This window comes from Heloderma suspectum, chromosome 4, assembly GCF_057233095.1.
Source record: "Heloderma suspectum isolate Gila_16-S chromosome 4, 16-S_ref, whole genome shotgun sequence".
Classification (NCBI taxonomy): domain Eukaryota; kingdom Metazoa; phylum Chordata; class Lepidosauria; order Squamata; family Helodermatidae; genus Heloderma; species Heloderma suspectum.
Genome location: NC_139461.1, coordinates 28,208,772 through 28,229,614, shown reverse-complemented (window position 1 = coordinate 28,229,614; position 20,843 = coordinate 28,208,772). Strand labels below are relative to the sequence as shown.

General features: G+C 44.1%; 1 protein-coding gene across 1 annotated transcript in view; it reads right to left on the bottom strand.

Annotated features, from left to right (window-relative positions):
* The window catches only part of EIF3H (eukaryotic translation initiation factor 3 subunit H), an 89,089-nt gene extending 68,820 nt beyond the window's left edge, over positions 1-20,269 (bottom strand). Inside the window, exons 1-2 of the mRNA XM_084848914.1 lie at positions 20,143-20,269; positions 105-261 (exon numbers count right to left, since the gene is read on the bottom strand). Of these exons, the coding sequence (XP_084705040.1) occupies positions 105-261; positions 20,143-20,259 (274 nt within the window). The 5' untranslated portion in view covers positions 20,260-20,269. The remainder of the gene's footprint in view (positions 1-104; positions 262-20,142) is intronic.
* Positions 20,270-20,843: the final 574 nt, after the last annotated feature.

Genomic DNA, 20,843 nt, shown 5'->3' with positions numbered 1-20,843 from the left:
ATTTTCCACCTCTTATATGATCTTCAGCTTAACAGTATTTTCAGCAGATGTGATCGCTCTAGCCCCAAACAAGACTTGACACCATTATCATAAATGAGGATTACCTTCATCAAAGTCAGCATCATCCTCTGTGTGCTGAGGGAATGGGAAGCAGTTGGTGATTTCAAGCCTGTCGTCCACCACTAGCCCCAGCAGCACACCTTGGACCACTTCATTGCCTTGGCCTTCTTCTTGATAATGCTTGATGATCTTCAACACCACCTGAAAGATAAACTCTTGATCAGGATAGCCTGTCTTGGAACATATCATCCAGTTCAATTACTGCACACTTTTCCATTATATGAGAAAGCCAAGTCAAACATGAATAACTGAATCATTCCACTGTTTGAAGACTGACAACATGCCCCAAATATCTGAATATACTAATATAATTATCATCAGGGGTGGCAAACGTCTGAGGGTTGGGAGGCCACATTAGCTTCTCCCAGAACTAACCCCGCGCCCACCACTGAAATTGCCACTGCCAAATCTGCAGCCATTGCAGCAAAGCTGGTGGCAGGGGGATGCAAAAACAGCCATGGGGACTACATGCAGACCACGGGCTACATGCTAACCACCCCTGAATTAAATAAATAATTACAGTATCAAGGAGTTAACAATTACAGAGATGTTACTACTACGTCAGACGTACCAGATGTACCAAACAAGAGCAGGGGCAGTCACCGACATTCAAGGATGAGTTGAAATATTTTAATGTAAGCAGTCTAGTCAACAACTTGGTCAGGAAATGGGCTTACTATAGAGGAAAGTATCGTACAGGTACCTATGCCTTCAGAAGTTCGACAGGGCATGCCCAAGGACAGACCCTCTCTGTAGTGGCAACTGACTATGGAACACTCTCCCTAAAAGTATAACTTGGTGCTCACCCAGTTTTAGGCATCATGTGGTATCTATTTTTATTCTCTTAAGCTTTTGGTTAATTGACAGCATGATCTTCTGTTATTGAACTATGAATTGTTTCAAACTGTTTTATAATTATTTATTTCAACAGTTAGATATCATCTGTAAGCATATCTCTACAATGCAAGGAGTGCTGCATTCATGTGAGATTCTGGACTGCAGTAAAGATCTACAAGTAGGACCTAAAAAAAATGCAGGATGGAATATTCCTGTTCAGAATTCCAGCCAGGATACTCTACTCCATTCACCCTCCTTCCTGGTTTTGTGCCCAGTGAGCATGCTCAGTCCTCATTAAGCTTTCAGGGGAGGGTCCTTCCTGCCCCCCCCCTCCCCCACTTAGGAACATTTTCTAATTTTTGTTTGTTTGTACCTCTGCAAACCTTAGAGTTCCTCCAAACCTGCTGATACCTCCTCTTGCATGTGGATAGTGCCAGAACACTGCTGATACCATCCATGCACAAGAGGAAGGTGTCGTTTTTGCTGCATAAGAATTGGTACTCAGAGAATTTAAGTTGCTATTAGTATGAAGACAGTGCTACCACCTCATCTGCTGTTTTAGTAGACCAGGCCTCTAGTCCCAAACTAAAGGGATATGCAGCAAGCTCCAGACATGTGGAGGGGCTATTTAGTCCTTCTGTCCAAAAACAGCCAGACAACCCCTGCCCCCCTAAAACAAAATACTCAGAGGAACTTCAGAAACAGCTTTCCTACCAATGGGAAAAAGTAGAGGAGGTTTTTGCACATGCCTCAAGGGATTCTTTGGATCCTGGCCTATAGCAGGGGTGGGAAGCACATGGCCTGCATGTTGCCAACCATGTCCATTTGTGTGGCCCCCACTGAGTCCCTGCTGCTGTCACCATCCTCAAAAATCTCAGCAATTCTGTTGGGAAACAAGGTGTGAGGTGAGCACATGCCTTGTTTTCCAGAACAATCAGGCTCCCAGCAGCTGTATAATGGGCTGTCGGGAGCACAACTCTGCTGGGAAACAGGGTGCAGAGGGAAGGCTCCCCTCATGTCTTCTGTCTTTCTGCAGAATGGGGCTCCTGACAGCCCACTAAACAGTTGTTTGGAGCCCATTCTGCTGGGAAACAAGGCACACAGCAGGTTGCGGCCCCCACAGTGTTCCAAAGGGGGGGGGCTATATGCCCCTCTCCAAGCCCCAGAAGCTGCCCACCCCTGGCCTGTAGTGAAAGCAATTGTAAAATGTCAACTAAAGCAAGTTCGATGCCTGCCAGAGTGAAGGAACTGAGCGAAGGTAATCGCAGGCAGAGCACTTCCAAAATAATCAAGGGGACTCAGAGTCAAATTGCTGCTCAAGCTGAACTAATTGCCAAGCAGAAGAGAAGGTTTCATTAAGGAAATTTTATGAGGATTAACCTTCTGCTCAGATACCTTGGCATCCCCTTGGCTAATTGAAATATGCCATAGATATGCAACCCCATTATAGGATCCACCCATGCATTCCCGTGGAAATGATGTAGCTATCCCAAACCTAAGCACCAAACTAAAGCGCTCCCAAGGGTTAGCTTGTCACGATCTAGTGAACCGAAAGACTAAATACAACAAAAGCCAACTTCTTCCAACAGTAGAGATTTGTCTACAAATTGTGCCCCCCCCCCCAGCCCTTTTTAAGAGCTAGAGATCCATCATCATTCCCCCTAATAGTAAAGCATGTATGTCACACGCAGATGCCCAAAAGGGCTGAGGGAGAGGACAGGAAATGGCTGTGACATGCAGGAAAATCATGCAGGGGGTAGGAGCCCCACTGCTTCACTTCAAAACTCCAAACCCAGCGGGGATCAAGGGCTTCACATGCGTGCTGTTCTCACATTGCTAGCAAATACTGGCAACCAAGAGTTCAATCTGAAGCAAAGAAAGTGGCCCCTTCAGCCTGAGACCTCGAGATGGTGGGATGAGAAGTGGCTTCAGAGGGTTCATGTCTGATGCAGTGGAGGGGCTGTCCCCACAGCTGGCTACCCATTTGGGAACCCAACTGCAGCCTCCTCGTGCAGGGTGGGCAGCTTGCTAGCTCAGGCACAGAAAGCCTGGGGAGATGAGTAGCAGTGCAGCCCCTCTTCCAGGCTCCAGCCGATGGGCCGCTGTGGCTGTCCATAAGAGCCAGGAAATGTTAGCAAGAAGGGCAAAGACAGGGGTGTCAAGCACCTTTCAGCCCTTCAATTTCAGAGAAGCTCACAGGGGCACATTCCAGTGGTGGGCAGGGCCAAAATACTGCGAGACATAGTCTATGATGAGACATGGGAGAGGGCCTTCTCTGCTGTGGCACCCTAGTTGTGGAATGCCCTCCCCTTGGAGACCCAATTGGCTCAGCCACTGTTTTCATTTTGGTGCCAAATAAAAATATGGCTTTTTACCAAAGCCTTTGAGGGCTAAATGCATTCCCTAAAGTAGCACATTGTTTTAAGTGTTTTATTGTTTTAGATTTTAATTGGTATTAGCTTGTTTAATCATTTAATATGTTTTTAGATGTTTAAATTATTTGTTTTATACTATTTAAATTGATTTTATCTGTACGCTGCCCAGAAATCTTAATGATATAGCGCGGAATACAAATGTTTTAAATTAATAAATAAAATACCAAAAATACCAGCATATTTTAGCTTACAGATCTTACTGCCAGTAACCAAGTCTTAGGAGGGGCATTCCACCTTTTTTGAATGGGAGAAAAATGTGCAAACGCTGGGAAACCACCAAACAATCAGCAGTTGGGAAAAAGGAGCATGGGCATTGGGGAATCCTGGAGTGCCGTATCAGGAACCCAGGTGGGCTGGATTTGGCTCACAGGCTAGAGGGTCAATGCCCCTGGGTAAAAGCATGGAAAATCTCCATTTTGCCCTGCCCTTCTTCTTACCCCTCCATATATATTTTTTGCACGACTCTGCTTGCAAGCTATCTAACATGCAACATGACAGCGGCAAGACATTCTTACATTCTCAAAGCTTCCTTGCTATCAATCACTTTTACGCTTCTTTTGTAAGTACCTAGGTCTGCAGGAAATAAAGCTATTGAGCTTTGTACCTTTATAACATGTGCTATTAATCTTGTGCAAGCAGCACTGAAGTCTTATTGATCGGTCAAAGAAACCACGTACATAGTCAGAAGGCCTGACACCATTATTTAAAAAGTGGCGGGCGGGTGGGCATCCGTGCCCTTAACGTTACAGCATCACACCCTCTGGCCAGCTAGACCACGCAGCAGTTTGCCTTATGTTGGGCACAGAAGGATAAACTGAAATGAAGTTTATAATTCTGATAAGCAACATTGGAAATGGATGATGTAAACATGAGAAAATGGGAAATTTCATAGTTCTCATTCCACAAGAGAAGTATACCTCCACAGGAACTGATGAACTGACTCCCTTGTAGAAGCCTTTCTGGAACATGTGTCCTGAGGTTCCACTTGTTTGAACTCTCAAGGAAAGGTGAGGGTTAGACAGCACTATCACATAACAATTATCAAACAGTAATGAAATTAGAACTTTCCTATAACTGCTTTTTCCAACTTGGTACTGCCCACCCCCCCAAGTGTTGAACTGCATCTTGCATCCTGATAGGAGATGTAGTCCAACACATCAGGGCCTGGAGGGGGGTGCACCAGGTTGGAAAAGGCTGCTCAATACTAATAAAATTAAGAATTTCCTAGTTGAACTAAGAGAGTTTGACACTCTTTTTGGTGGCTCCTTCTGCTCCTCTCACCTGCAATCCAACAGGTTATAGGAGGATTAAAAGTTTGCATCTTTTTTTAAAAAAGAACATCTTACACTTAACTTCATTTATTTATCACTTTTTAAAAATCCTACCTTCCTTCAAGGCGCTCAGAGTGATACATGTGGTTCTCCCCACCCAACCATTTCATCCTCACCACAAGCATGTGACGTAGATTAGGCTGACTGATAAGCCCTCTTCAGACAACCCTACCACACCTTCATTGAACGCATGGGACAGCAGAGTTGTCTGAAGACAGCTATAGCGATTGGCTCAAAGACACCCAGTGAGTTTTGAGGCTGAGAGGAGATTTGGGCCTGGTTTTTCAGGCCCTAGTCCAGCTTTCCCCAACCAATGGCCATGCTGGTTGGGAATGATAGAAGTTGCAGTCCAACACATCTGGAAGGTGCCAGGTTTGGGGAAGGCTGTCTACCCGCCTGGAGAGAACATTTGGGATAGAAATCTGGGATATCCCTGCTACTTAAGCCGTGTTTTGAATCCTTACTTAAAAGAGCTTAAATTGCAGATAGCTGTGGCTTCTCCTCCTGTGCCCAGCCCCCTTTCCTCCCAGCAGCTACCAGAAGAGTAATAGGCTGATGCATGCAACAGACTGAAAGGAGCTCCATAAGGGTGAATTATCTGGGGGAGGTTCAGCCTTTCCAAGCCTGTAATATCTGCTGGCCTTTACGAAAACACTCACTGGGTTCCTTTTCATTCTGGTCGCTCCTCAGCCTTGTTTTTGTTTTTGCTGTCCATCCATTTCTTTGCTGTGCCCACTAATCTTGGAGATTAAAACAGATTCTCTCCCCGCTCCACCAGCGTGGTTTATTGAGACTTACTATGTCATGCTGCAGAATCACTTATCAAAGACAGAGGCTTATTTTAGTCATCTGTTCTGTCTGGGAAAGCCAGCATGGTGGAGTGGTTAGACAGCCAGGGAGAACGAACAAAACCAGTGGCGGGCAACCCAGTGCCCTCCAGATGTTTTGGACTATAATTCGCATAAACTTTCACCATGCTGCCAGGAGCCGATGGGAGTTGTAGTCCAAAACATCTGGAGGGCACCAGGTTGTGTACCCCTGAGCGAAACTTTAAAAACTACCCAAGCACAGAGCTCCACTGCTGCCTAGAGGTGCTTGAAACTCCACAAGGGAGTGGATCATTTGAGCACATAGCCACTAAGCAAGTGCCAGCAGGTCATCAGTAGTGCCTGGAAATTTAATTCTGCAGAGCAGCAGGGAAAGACTCTGCTGAAATCTGTCTCAAGTGTAACAAAAAGCTGCCAGCAACACAAGGAGGCAGAGTACACTTAATTCAAAATGGCATCAGGCTGCATCTTGTGCTTGGACAGGGGAGGGGCTGCTACAACACCACCCAGCTGTGCCCAGCGGAGAGTTATGCCTGCAGTCTCACCCTCCGCATATCCCTTCAGGAGATGGGCTCGCCTTCCAACCCCCCACTTTTCTTGCAAGGCTAAAGGTTCCATGCCATCACCCACCTCCACACTGAGGCAATGTGGAACATAGAGGGAGTAATATAGTGCTTTCATGATTTCCAAAAAAGGCTTCAGATATATCGTCTCAGATCCGTTACATAATTACATACTAAATACTCCCCTCTGTGGCAGCTCTTTATTACCATCCTCTCTATGTTACATATGGCAGGGGTAATTCGACCCTTGAACGAGAAGAGACCAAACCCCCCTGATTAGAGATGCGAAGGTCCAGGAAAAACTGGGAAAATTCAGGGGTGGGATCCCCACATTCCCCCCCCTGGGGACCATTTTTGGTTTTTCCTGAAGAATTGGAAAAATTAAACAGCTTTGGATTATGAAATATTTTCTTTTAGAATTTAAGACAATGTGTTTATACATTGTTACCCAGCCTTTACTCCCACCCCCAAAAAGATTATTTCTAAAAACTATGTAATAAGAACACTTCTATGAAAAGACTAGAGAGGTAAAATGTCTGGAAATAATGAAGCTATGGGGGAAAATGTTTTTTTAATCCTCTCTGTAAGATTCCCAGGATAGTTATTTCTTTCATTCCTTATTAAAATTAAAATGTTCTAAAGTATACTTTACTGACAGACATTTATGCTCAGTTTCCTAACATGTGAGTGGAGTCACCACTGTTCATTCTTGACAGTAAATGTCTGGTGCATGTTTGGTGCATTAAGGGCGCAATCCTACTGAGATAGCTGGCAGCTTCCGAAGTCGGAGGCTGCCGAGTATCCAATACAGGGGAGCCACAGCATGGAGGAAATCCTCGCGTCTGTGCTCCGGCCGCCCTTCATTTTTGGCTAGACAGCCGATTTCCGCTATCTAGCCACAGCTTCGGGGAGGGGGAAGGAAAATTAAGCTGGTGATAGGGTGACATGCCTGCCTCACACCTTGAAAAGCCAAAGCCTCACTATTTCATGACGTCATTGGAATCTTAAACAAACCATTTTTTAATTATCCGGTTTAGAGCTGCTATTCTGCTGTTCCATCTTAACAATCTTCCATTTGGTAACTAACAATCAGGATTTCAGTTGTCAGCTGTATCCTGAGACGTGTTCTGATGTACTACCGTAATACCAGCATTCAGATATTATGCTGTACTCATGAGCTGCTTACTACTGCCATCTGTGCATAAAAGCATTACTCCTCAGGCTTCAGCTCCCAGTGGTCGCATGTGTGAATATTTTGAGATGACAGCCAAGTGCAGCGGCAGTTAACCTCATCATCATTCAACAAGTCGTTTTTCACATGGATTTGAGCTGAATTTCTACTGTCATTTTGAATTTAAAGGAAAGAGCCTTCAGGAAGAAGTGCGGGAAAGGCTTTCTACATATATCTGGTTTTCAGAAATGAATGGATTGAAGGGAAGATAAAAGCAAGTGATGTGACTATGTTTGAAGCATGTATTTTGGTTATCCTAAATTTCAGCATGCCTTAGCCAATCCCGCCCTCAACACGGGGATTTTTAAAATCCCAGAGAGAAAATATGCTTACGTATTTGGTTATGCTAGTCTTCCTTGAACATGATTTCAGTCTAAATTCTTAAAGAGCTGCAAAAAAAATACGTTAATATGGTCTAAGACATCCAGTAGCAATTCCACTTCCCCATATTATTTTACACAGAATTAAAAAGAACGGTCGGAGTTTTGCTACCTACCACAAGATGCCACGATCTGGTAGACACAAAGAAGATCTAATAACCAGAAAGTTTCACAGGCATTATGAACCACCCTTTCAATCTATATGAACACCATCTGTTCGCATCCAGCACACGCACAAAAATGGTTTGATGTTACACAAATGAACCTTATTTATTTAAAATATTTATAGGCCATGTTTTAGGGTCAACCCCTCCCAAGGTAGCTTCCAACATATACATTCACATTATAAAAGCAATACAAGTTTAAAAACCATTAAACATCATTAAATGCAGTTAAGAAAACAAGGACCAACAATAATATTAATCATATACAGCATCCAGCCCAGTACGAACAGTAAAGTCAAATAATTATAAACTACAGTATTAATTTATTTAATTTTTATACTGCCCAGTAGCCAAAGCGCTCTGGGCGGTTCACAAAATTAAAACCACAAAAATACAACAGAAAATACAATATAAAATATAATATATTAAAACTACAGAATAAAAATACAACCAGAGCGCAGTGCAGGTATGTAAAATGCAATAGCAGCAACCCACAAAAATCCTTATTCAAAAGAGGGCAGTTGTAAACAAATAGGTCAAGGATGTGGAGCCTCTGGCTTGCAGAGGTTCTGCATCCAGACCACTGAGCCTTTTTGAGTTCCTCCAGGGGGGCAGGGATGTGGGTGGCATTGGCCAAGGCTGATGGAACATTACATACTTCAACTGAGACAGAGTTCCACAGGCCATAGCCAGAAGGGACTGTTCTCACCAGTGGGCACACAGGCAGGGCCTCTGAGGCAGATGCTCACATGCTTTGCCACCACCTTTGGCTTCATGTACTCTGTCTAAATCAGTTACCTTGCCGTTTGTGCAGTCCTCCCATTCAGGATTGCAACCCAGGATCAATGTTTGGTTGTGGGGGGATTACACAAAACTCAGACTGCCAGTTCAGATGCAAATGGTGGTTTCTGCAAAAGCAACTGATTAAAACAGAGTGGATGAGAGGAGGGCAGAGAGAGCCTGAAGCAAAAAAGCTTTATGTGAACCAACCCTAGATGCCACATAAACAAGTAAACAAGATAGTCAGCTAGCCTAAAACTCTGGCTATTTTAGTTAAGAAGGGCAGAATGCAGAATAAAAAGGGAAAAGGAGGAAGTGGATCCATGCCTCCCGGACTCAAAAAGGCTGACTTCTTTTAACTTCCCAACTACTGTTAAAAGACTCATGGGGTTCTTACAAGCGTTATTTATTGAACATTTTTTCTGAGACACTGCACACAAAGGACATAGTCCCAAGAGACACTACGTAAATAGCAGAAAGGAGCCATTTTTGAGTCAAATCAAAAATGTTCCTTCCAATCCTGTGGCCTGTATATTCGAGTTGAAGAACAAGGAAAGCTGAATTAGTTGTTAACATCACTTGTGAAAACTGAGGGAAATAAGGGCCCCTACATTATGATTCAAGCCAATTCATGTTTGAAATGACCTACTGTGTTCAGCCCAAGAGGCTCCTCAGCTCCCCTTGTGAGTGAAACTTGGTCCACACCACATTGTCCTCCACAATGTCACAAAAGAGGTTGGGAGGTGTGCTTACAGGAGTTACATATATTCACTAGCAACCAATTAAACAATTTGATGCTGCAATGCATCATGTAGCATGAAGCAAGCAAAGCTATGGGAGATACTGCATACACACACACACACACACACACACAGAGCAAAGCAACTCCCACAGGCCATGCACTTGGCAAAACACATTGCTGTTTTTCTTCTTAATTACTGATTCTTTTACTCACACTGCATGGTTGACATTACCGCTGGATCACCAGACAACTGACCAATGTCAAATCATCCAGGCAGTCAAAAGCTCTCCTGGGTAAGTGGCAGGAGTGAAGGCTCCTTGCTCCTGAAGGGTCTGGATCAGGTAAGCCCACACCCCTTTTTTAGAAGTAGATATTCCTTGCCCCATCAATTTTGCCCACATGTCTTCTGCCCTCCCATTTCCCAGTTAAGCCACATCTAAGCAGATTCAGGACTTCAACTTAACCCAATTATTTAGCTGTAGGGAAGAGAGGCCTCCCTGCAATCAAGCATCACACCCTGTGAAGCTTCTAGGAGAGAGTGGATACTTCTCAAGGATGGTAGGGTTTTTTTGTAATTCGCTCTGTTCTTAATTATAATAAATGTATGCTAATACATTAATTTAAATACTTGACAGTTAACGCTCTTTGGTCAAATGACTAAAGGTTTTTTGTTTTTTACAACTCAAAAGCCAACTCTAAGCTGGCTGACGTTTCGACACTATGGCTCATCACAACAACATGCCAGGAGCTGCACCAGCAACGCTTTCAGAAAAGTAGCCCTTCAGGGTTAAAATGCATCCCAGCTAATAAAAGAGAGGTATTAATACTTATACACAACAGTTCAAAACATTGCTCCTGGCCCAACCAGAAAGCAGCCCAAACCACTCTTGAAGTAGGGGATGAAGAGAGTTGCCATGACCCTTCTCCACAGCACCCAACGGTAAATCACACAAAACAATTCCTCATGACTCAGTGACAACACATTCTATTTTCCATTCACGCCTGCCACACCAGCTATGAGTTGCTAGAGCCAGCAGGACAGTAGTGCAAAACAGCCCCATGAAGCCCAACTCCTCTCTGCAGGGATTCAAGGCTCCTCTTCCAACCCATTCAGATCCAGTACCTTTCTCACCACTGCATGCCATTCTGTAGCACTGACAAGTTTTAAGACATCATCAAATAAATGCTGAAGCATGAAAAGACTCTAGCCTTAATATGTCCCCAGCTTCAGCCTTAATTAGCATCAGCTTCTAGTGAGCATTGCGCAAGGTTGCTTAAGCTTAGCAATGCTTTTCCCTCCTAGAGAAAGCAAAACATATCTGGTGGTGGTGAGAGGATTAGCTGCTAAGGAGAGTCCCTTAAAGGCAACTACAGCGCTAGTAAACACCACAGCGCTTTGTGAATGTAAGTGGAAACACACATTGTTTATTATGTTTCTAAGTGTGAGCCGACAAACTGGCACCAAGAGACCAAAATCCATCAGCCTTCTCAGCTACACATACATAATTCATAGAATCACAGAATGGCCATCGAGTCCAACCCCCTGCTCAATGCAGGAAGTTAAGTGAAAGCATCCTTGACAGATGGCTGTCCAGCCTCATCTTGAATGCCTCCAGTGTGGGAGAGCCCACCATCTCCCTAGGTAACTGGTTCCTTGTCATATTGCTCTAACAGTCAGGAAGTTTTCCTGCTGTTCAGCCAGAATCTGGCTTCCTGTAACTTGAGCCCATTATTCTGTGTCCTGCACTCTGGGATGATTGAGAAGCGATCCTGGCCTTCCTCTCTGTGACAACCTTTCAAGTACTTGAGGAGCGCTTATCATATCTCCCCTCAGTCTTATCAAGGCAGAAGGGTCAAATCCTCCCTCCCTGCCACACACACACACACACCCTTTTCTTTCTTTTTTTTATTGAATGACTCATCTGAGCAAAGGGCTGGATGTGCCTGATCTTGTCTGATCTCGGAAGCTAAGCAGGGTCAGCTCTGGTTAGTACTTGGATGGGAGACTGCCTGGGAATCAGGCTTCCTGCATTGAGCAGGGGGTTGGGCCCAATGGTCCCGCATTGCAATAGAAGAGACCACTTTGATGAAAAAAGTAATGAGAAGCCCAACTGTTAAGCCACAGCAGCATAGACAAGAAAACAGTTGCCAATTTTCCCTACAAATAGGAAGAGCTATTGTCAGGGAGAATTTTATCCATTAGCCTTGAAGTATGACACATAGGCCTGATGCTTAACTCTTCAATGGGATGCTCACTTAATAATGCCAAATGGTACCAGATGTTGCTCTTCCAAGCATTTTGCATGTTTTGTTGTTGTTCAGTCATTAAGTCGTGTCCGACTCTTCGTGACCCCATGGACCATAGCACGCCAGGCCTTCCTGTCCTCTGCTCTCTCCCGGATTTTGCATGTTTAATGGCATAATCTTTTGAGATACTGTGCTCTTTGATGTACAGCAATAGAAATGTGAAGGCTTCGTATAGTACAGTAGAGGCCAACCTGAGTGATTTCTCAATTATTGGATTGTCTTCCCTGGAAAATACTGGATGTAGTCTACCCCAAGCCCAATAATATCCTCCAATATATATTTATTGAAAGCCGTGACTATGTATGTTTGTTTCTTTGAAATTTGATCTCAGACGGAGAGGATTTAGAAGATTTCTTTGTTTTTTGTCGTTTGGTAAGTTATTTGATTATTTACCTTTTGTGATGCTTATTTACAGGTTAGATTTTCTGACATAAATTCTTTTTTTTTTAATAAAAAAATTTAAATAAATTTAAATTTTTTATAATTTATAATTCATAATTATATAATTATAATTTATAATTCATAAATCCCCTTCATGGATCACTGCCTTGTTGTGGCGAAGGGGCTTGCGTAACTCAGTGAAGCCATAAGCTATGCCGTGCAGGGCCACCCAAGACGGACAGGTCATGGCAGAGAATTCTGACAAAATGTGGTCCACTGGAGAAGGAAATGGCAACCCACTCCAGTATTCTTGCCAAGAAAACCCCATGGAACGTATCACAAGGCTAAAAGAGATGACGCCGGAAGATGAGCCCCTCAGGTCGGAAGGTGTCCAATATGCTACTGGGGAAGAGCACAGGGTATTTCCAAGTAGCGCCAGAAAGAGTGAAGCGGCTGGGCCAAAGCCGAGAGGACATTCAGCTGTGGATGTGTCTGGTGGTGAAAAGAAAGTCCGATGCTGTAAAGAACAATATTGTTTAGGAACCTGGAATGTCAGATCAATGAATCAAGGTAAGCTGGAGGTGGTCAAACATGAGATGGCAAGATTGAACATCGACATCTTGGGAATCAGCGAACTAAAATGGACAGGTATGGGCGAATTTAATTCAGGTGACCATCATATCTACTATTGTGGGCAAGAATCCCTTAGAAGAAATGCAGTAGCACTCATAGTCAACAAAAGGGTGGGAAAAGCAGTACTGGGGTACAATCTTAAAAACGATAGAATGATCTCAGTACGAATCCAAGGCAAACCATTCAACATCACAGTAATTCAAGTCTATGCCCCAACCACTGATGCCGAAGAAGCTGAGGTTGATCGGTTCTATGAAGACCTACAACACCTTCTAGAACTAACACCAAAAAAAGATGTCCTCTTCATCATAGGGGATTGGAATGCTAAAGGAGGAAGTCAAGAAATCACCGGGATAACAGGCAGGCATGGCCTTGGTGTACAAAACGAAGCAGGACAAAAGCTAATAGAGTTTTGCCAAGAGAACATGCTGATCATAGCAAACACTCTTTTCCAACAGCACAAGAGGCGACTCTACACATGGATATCACCAGATGGTCAATATCGAAATCAGATTGATTATGAACTTTGCAGCCAAAGATGGAGAAGCTCCATACAGTCAGTCAAAACAAGACCTGGAGCTGACTGTGGCTCAGATCATGAGCTGCTTCTTGCAAAATTTCGGCTTAAATTGAAGAACGTAGGGAAAAACACTAAACCGTTCAAGTATGACCTAAATATATCCCTTATGAATATACAGCGGAGGTGAGGAATAGATTTCGGGGATTAGACCTGATAGACAGAGTGCCTGAGGAACTATGGACGGAGGTCCGCAACATTGTTCAGGAGGCAGCAACGAAATCCATCCCAAAGAAAAAGAAATGCAAGAAAGCAAAGTGGCTGTCTGATGAGTCTTTACAAGTAGCTGAGGAAAGAAGGGCAACGAAAAGCAAGGGAGAAAGGGGAAGATATACCCAAATGAATGCAGATTTCCAGAGAATAGCAAGGAGAGACAAGAAGGCCTTCTTAAATGAACAATGCAAAGAAATCGAGGAAAACAACAGAATGGGAAAGACTAGAGATCTCTTCAAGAAAATTGGAGATCTCAAGGGAACGTTTTGTGCAAAGACGGGCATAATAAAGGACGAAGAAGGCAGGGACCTCACAGAAGCAGATGAGATTAAGAAGAGGTGGCAAGAATACACAGAAGAACTATACAGGAAAGATCTGAATGTCCCTGATAGCCATGATAGTGCCGTCACTGAACTTGAGCCAGACATCCTCAAGAGTGAAGTCAAGTGGGCCTTAGGAAGCATTACTAACAACAAAGCTAGCGGAGATGACAGTATTCCAGCAGAGCTATTTAAAATCCTAAAAGATGATGCTGTTAAAGTGCTGCATTCAATATGCCAACAAATTTGGAACACTCAACAATGGCCACAAGACTGGAAAAGGTCAGTTTACATTCCAATTCCAAAGAAGGGCAACGCCAAAGAGTGTTCAAACTACCGCACAATTGCGCTCATTTCACATGCCAGCAAGGTGATGCTCCAAATCCTACAAGCTAGGCTTCAGCAGTATGCGAACCAAGAACTACCGGAAGTACAAGCTGGGTTTCGAAGAGGCAGAGGAACTAGAGATCAAATTGCCAACATTCGCTGCATCATAGAGAAAGCAAGAGAATTCCAGAAAAACGTCTATTTCTGCTTCATTGACTACGCTAAAGCCTTTGATTGTGTGGATCACAACAAACTGTGGCAAATTCTGAAAGTGATGGGAGTACCAGACCACCTTACCTGTCTCCTGAGAAACCTGTACGAGGGTCAAGAAGCAACAGTAAGAACCAGACATGGAACAACCGATTGGTTCAAAATTGGGAAAGGAGTACGACAAGGCTGCATATTGTCACCCTGCTTATTTAACTTATATGCAGAGTACATCACGAGAAATGCCGGGTTGGATGAATCACAGGTCGGAATTAAGATTGCTGGGAGAATTATCAACAGCCTCCGATATGCAGACGATACCACCCTAATGGCAGAAAGCGAAGAGGATCTAAAGAGCCTCTTGTTGAGGGTGAAAGAGGAGAGTGCAAAAGCTGGTTTGAAACTCAACATTAAAAAAACTAAGATCATGGCATCTGGCCCTATCACTTCCTGGCATACAGAAGGGGAAGAAATGGAAGCAGTGACAGATTTTACTTTCTTGGGCTCCAAGATCACCGCAGACGGTGACTGTAGCCATGAAATTAAAAGACACTTGCTCCTTGGGAGGAAAGCTATGGCCAACCTAGACAGCATAGTAAGAAGCAGAGACATCACCTTGCCGACAAAGGTCCGTCTAATCAAAGCTATGGTTTTCCTAGTAGTAATGTATGGCTGTGAGAGCTGGACTATAAGGAAGGCTGAGCGCCGAAGAATTGATGCTTTCGAACTGTGGTGCTGGAGAAGACTCTTACGAGTCCCCTGGACTGCAAGGAGGTCAAATCAGTCCATCCTAAAGGAAATCAACCCTGACTGCTCATTGGAAGGACAGATACTGAAGCTGAAGCTCCAATATTTTGGCCACCTAATGCGAAGAGAAAACTCCCTGGAAAAGACCCTGATGCTGGGAAAGACTGAAGGCAAATGGAGAAGGGGACGGCAGAGGATGAGATGGCTAGATAGCATCACCGATGCAATGAATATGAACTTGAGCACGCTCCGGGAGAGAGCGCAGGACAGGAAGGCCTGGCGTGCTATGGTCCATGGGGTCACGAAGAGTCGGACACGATTGAACGACTGAACAACAACAACAACAAGTTATTTGATTATTTACCTTTTGTGATGCTTATTTACAGGTTAGATTTTCTGACATAAATTCTTTTTTTTTCCTATTATGTTTCATTGCCATCCCTTAATTGAAGAAAAAAACCATAAACAGAAGAATGTGACAATAGCAAAGAGCTAAAAGTACTTTCTTTTGTGTACCAGACCTTGTAGTACACAGAGGGTGCTGCTGCTGCTTGAACTATTTTCTGGGTGAAATTCAAAAATAAAGCAAGCTCTGAAACTTCACCACCCTTCTTTGAATAAAGGTGATCAGAACACAAGGTGTGTGTTCTGCCCAGGGGATGGAATGAGTATTCAACAGGGTGAGCTAATTAGCACAGGCTGAGAAACAAAGCAAATTCTTCCACCAAAAGGAGAAAAAATGTCTATTGTAGTGGGCTCTCCCAGACTGGAGGCATTCAAGATAAAGCTGGACAGCCATCTGTCAGAGAAGCTTTGACTCAGACAGGGAGTTGGACTCGATGGTCTTATAGGCCCCTTCCAACCCTATTATTCTATGATTCTATAAAAAAGAAATTGAGAGCAAGCGGTCTCAAATTGTCCTAGTAAATCCCCCAAGGTCAAAAGAGGAGATGGTAGCACTACTTGGAATTCCTCAGGTGTTATGACATTTTTATCCCACCCTTGGGATAAAAATGACCTAGGGGAAGCAATTCTCTCTCAGCCTCATAACAGTGACTCACCTTACAGGTAGGATTGTTGTTGGAAGGATTACAAGATAACGCCTGTGAAGCATTCAAGCTCTATATAAATGTTAGGTGTCATTATTATGACACAGGCTACTAATCACAATGATTTATTACTGAGAATTCAGTTATAAAGCCTTTACTTATTTATAACTGTTTATAAACCTTTTTATTTTCCCAGGCATTTTAGCATTTTAGCTTTCTAGACTTTTAGCTTTGCTATTTTAAATCTGTACTTTAAATTACTGCACTGCTGCTAGGTTTTATTCTGGTTTTAGTCTGGTTATAGTGTTATTCTGTGGTTTTAACGTTTTATATATTTTATATTGTTTTATGGTGTGCTCCTTGGTTTTAATTTTTGTGAACCACCCAGAGAGCTTTGGCTATTGGGTGGTATAGAAATGGAATAAATAAATAAATAAATTCTCAGTCAGCTTTTGATGTAAAAAGCAAGCTCAACACAACTTACAAATGCAAAACTAGAATAAATTCTTCTAATACATTATTAACATGTTGCTAAGCATATGCTTAATTCTCTTGAAATCAGTGAAACTTAGGCTGCAATCCTATACCCAGCTGCGTAGGAGTAAGCCCTCTTGAACACAATGGGATTACATCTGAGTAGACTTACATCTGCTCTATACTGTTAACGTTTGAATCATATTTTCTGCATTTTTAAGCATGTCAGTGAGACATTTAACATACGTATGAGTAACTACGTGCATGCCCACCTGACCCTGCAATTCACAGCATCTGCAGTACCTAAAACAGTGCTTCAGATGTTCCAATGGTGGCCATATGGATAAAGCTGTACATCACTGCACTAAGGAACTTGCACAGAAAAAACAATTGTGGACAGAAGAAACTTAACTGAAGGCACTTTAAAAAAATATTTTGACTGCAACTTCTCAGGGTTCCCCATCCTATCCTAAAAGAAATCCTGGACAACACCTGGAACAAATGAATGGTTTCCATCGAATTATTTCAGAGTCATTATAATACCCTGTAGTGACCTCCTCATTAATGTATTTCTTTCTTTACAGCCTGGTAAAGAAGACTTCAAAAGTGACTAGCGCTAAGAAGCTAGTAGCGTGTGTTTCCATGCTGGCCACAGTGGAGAAGGAGCCCCTTCCTCAGCAGCCAGCATGGAAACACAGGCTACTAGTCTTTTAGCAAGCTAATTAAAAAATGCCTTCTACAAGTGGAGTGGTTGGGGAGGGAGGGATGAATGTCCCTCCTCCACCAGCCCATGAAGGAGGCAAAGCCCTTCTTCCATGACCAGGACAGAAACCAAGCAGGCTGAGGAGGGACAGAGTGATCTGCCCATCCGCTGCCAGCCCACTCACTCGCATTGAATTCCTTGTCACCTATAGCGATCAGGCAAATGATTAAATACAAGCCTGATTTATTCTTTAAATCTGCTTACGGCAGAAAAAGGAGAATTATTTGTCATTAAAGCAAAGCAGACCCCAGCAGGAAGATGCCTGTGGCAAGTGTAGGCATGGTAGATCAGCGTCGGTTATCATACAGTTCCTTTTGTCTTCAAACAAGAGCTGATCCTTAATTTATGCAGAAGACTTATGGCCATTCTTCTTTACTGGAAACATTTTCCTGGCAATCCTTTCAACTGTAACTTCAAAAGTACTACAGCTCAGTGGTAGAGCGCATGCGTTGCATGCCGAAGGTCCCAGGTTCAATCCCTGGCATCTCCATGTAGGATAGCAAGATCCATGTCTAAATCCCTGGAGAGCTGCTGCCAGTCAGTGTAGACAATGAGTTAGATGGACCAATAGTCTGACTTGGTATAAGGCAACTTCATATGTTCCTAAACTATCCTATCACAATGTAACGTGCCAACTATAGAAATTTACTTGCCATTTTCCATCTGTCTCATAACAAAAACAGATGAAAAATCGCTAAGATTTCAAGTCAGGTTTGAAAAGGAGGTGTCACAGCATCACTAATCTGATTACAGAGGAGTTGCTTCTACTGGGTTTACATAAGAACATAAGAAGAGCTATGTTGGATCAGAACAAGGGTCCATCTAGTCCAGCATTCTGTTCACACAGTGGCCAACCAGCTGTTGTCCAGGAACCTGCAAGCAGAACACGAGTGCAAGAGCACCCTCCCACCCATGTTCCCCAGCAACTGGTTTACATGCACTTACTGCCTCTGGTACTGCAGGTTTCTGCTCTAAAACAATATATTTTAAATTGCACAATTTGATTATCACTATTACTACTGTCCTTTCTTAACATAATACTTGACTTAAGTTTAAAGGCACTGAAACATCTTTATGTGCTACTTTCTGGATATAAGAAGGCAGGTACCTTTCAGCTTTTAAGTCTGTCATTACTTCTTCACGCAACACAGGGCTGCAGCATGCCCCACTAAGCCTGAACCACACAATCAGCAGCCACATGTAGAAGAAACACAGACCTTCCTATGAACAAGTGAATAAGGTTTGTCTGCAGGACTTAATTTTAGCTGTGTCTCAGCAGGACATAGACCTCAAAGCATTTTAAATGCCAAGTCTAAGCTCTGCATCACACAGTCTTAATACAGAGTACCTTTCCATCCCCACTGAGTGAGTAATCAACCCTCTCACACATTTGAATCAAGAGTGTGGTCTTTCCAGGCAGACATGAATTATTACATCCTTCATCCTAAATACTAGTTATCCCCTTTATTTCCATCATGCCCCAGCTACTTGCAGGGTACTAATAGTAGGATTCAAAGACACCAAATCCTAATTTACAGAGGAAGGACATTAGGCAGGGTGGGGTGAGAGAAGACAAAGAGTTGCAATTGATTCAGGACCAATTTTAAAAATCTGCCTTTCTTCACATCACACACAGAATTCATTACCACAATAATATAGCAGTTACACTGACTTTTTAAAAATAATTAAATAAAATCATGAAGGATTGGGCTATCAATGGCTATTCACCATGATGCCTATATTTTAAATCTGTATTTTAAATCCCTGCACTGCTGCTAGGTTTTATTCTGGTTGTATTGTACTGTGGTTCTAATGTTCTATATTTTTTATATTGTTTTATTGTGTGCTGTTTGGTTTTAATTTTTGTGAACCGCCCAGAGAGCTTCGGCTACTGGGTGGTACAGAAATGAAATAAGTAAATAAAATAAATATGAAACCTCCAGGCTCAGAGGTCACATACCACGGAATACCAGCTGCTGGGGAGCAGCACCATTGCCTTGAAGCCCTTCTTGGAAGCATCTGGTTGGCCACTGTGAAATGAAGGATATTGGGCTGATCCATCAAGGCTCTTCTTTCGTTTTCATGTTAAAGATGCTACTGAACAAATCTTTCCACAAGATGTAGTGATGGCCACCAATCTGGGTGGCTTTAGAAGGGGATTAGACAAATTCATGGAGGAGAAGGCTCTCAATGGCTGCTACTTCTGAAGGCTATATGCTACCTCCAGTATCAAGCTATATTCTACCTCCAGTCTGCCTATGTACACCCGTTGCTGGGGAGCATGGGCGGGAGGATGCTCTTGCACTCATGTCCTGCTTGTGGGTTTCCCGTGGGCAGCTGGTTGGCCACTGTGTGAACGAGATGGACCTTGGTCTGATCCAGCATGGCTCTTCTTATGTTCTAATACCAGTTGCTGAGGAGGGAAGGAGGGCTGCTGCCTTTACGTCTGCTTGCAGGCATCTCTGAGGCGTTACTGGAACTAGGGTCCCGAAGACGACGGACCTCTGGTCTGAAGATCCAGGAGGGCCGCTCTTAACGTTCTTCGGAGCGTAGTACACAGAGCACAATGCAGTCCTAGCGCAACTGCCCCCACGCACGGGGGAAGAGAGATCGGGAAGCGCTACGGCCACCACCGCTTCCTCTGCGCATACTGGAGGACGACCCGTGGGAGTCACCCTCCGGCAACTACCCTTTCCCATCCCTCCCCGATTACCCGTCCCAGCCTGGAGCTCACCAGCCCGTCGATCTGCACTTGCTTCACCGCGGAGTCCCCCGGGGCCGCTTTGGCCTTGGCTTTACCGGTAGCCACGGAAGAACTGCCACTGCCGGCTGCTTCCTTGCGAGACGCCATGTCTAGAAAGAAAGCACGCACCGCCCGGGAAACGAAGAGGCCGGAAGGGTGTTATCCGCAACTGCTTCCGGGCAGAAACCGACACACTGGCGGTGGGCTGAGAAACGCAGTCCGCGGAGAAAGGTTCCGCTCGGGCCGGCGAGCGTGAGATTGCGTGGCGCGCAGGCGCAAAAGTTGGGAGGTGCGCAAATTCAAAGCGCGCAGGCGCAGCAGGACTTATGACTCCTGCCGCCTCATCCCTCAGATCCCTTTTTTGCCCTTATAGCTGCAGTTCAACGGCTGCTTGCTAGGGAGCGAGGCCCATCGAGTTCAGTAGCGGCGGTCCAACTTCCGAAGAAGGAATAGCATCGAGCCGCGCGTAAGGCAGCTTCACGGCTGACGCGGGATGCAAAATACCCGCACGCGAAATACTTCGCGTGCTGCGGCTGGTACCGGTTTGAGTTCACCTGATGGGGAAGTGCGCAAGCTGGGCGGGCGCAGTTGCAGCGGCCACTACCGGTGTCCCTGTGATGTTTTGTGCTCTATTTTAAGCTTGGTGTCGTTATAAGTCGCTGTGGAGGACGGTCTATTAGATATCTGCTTCC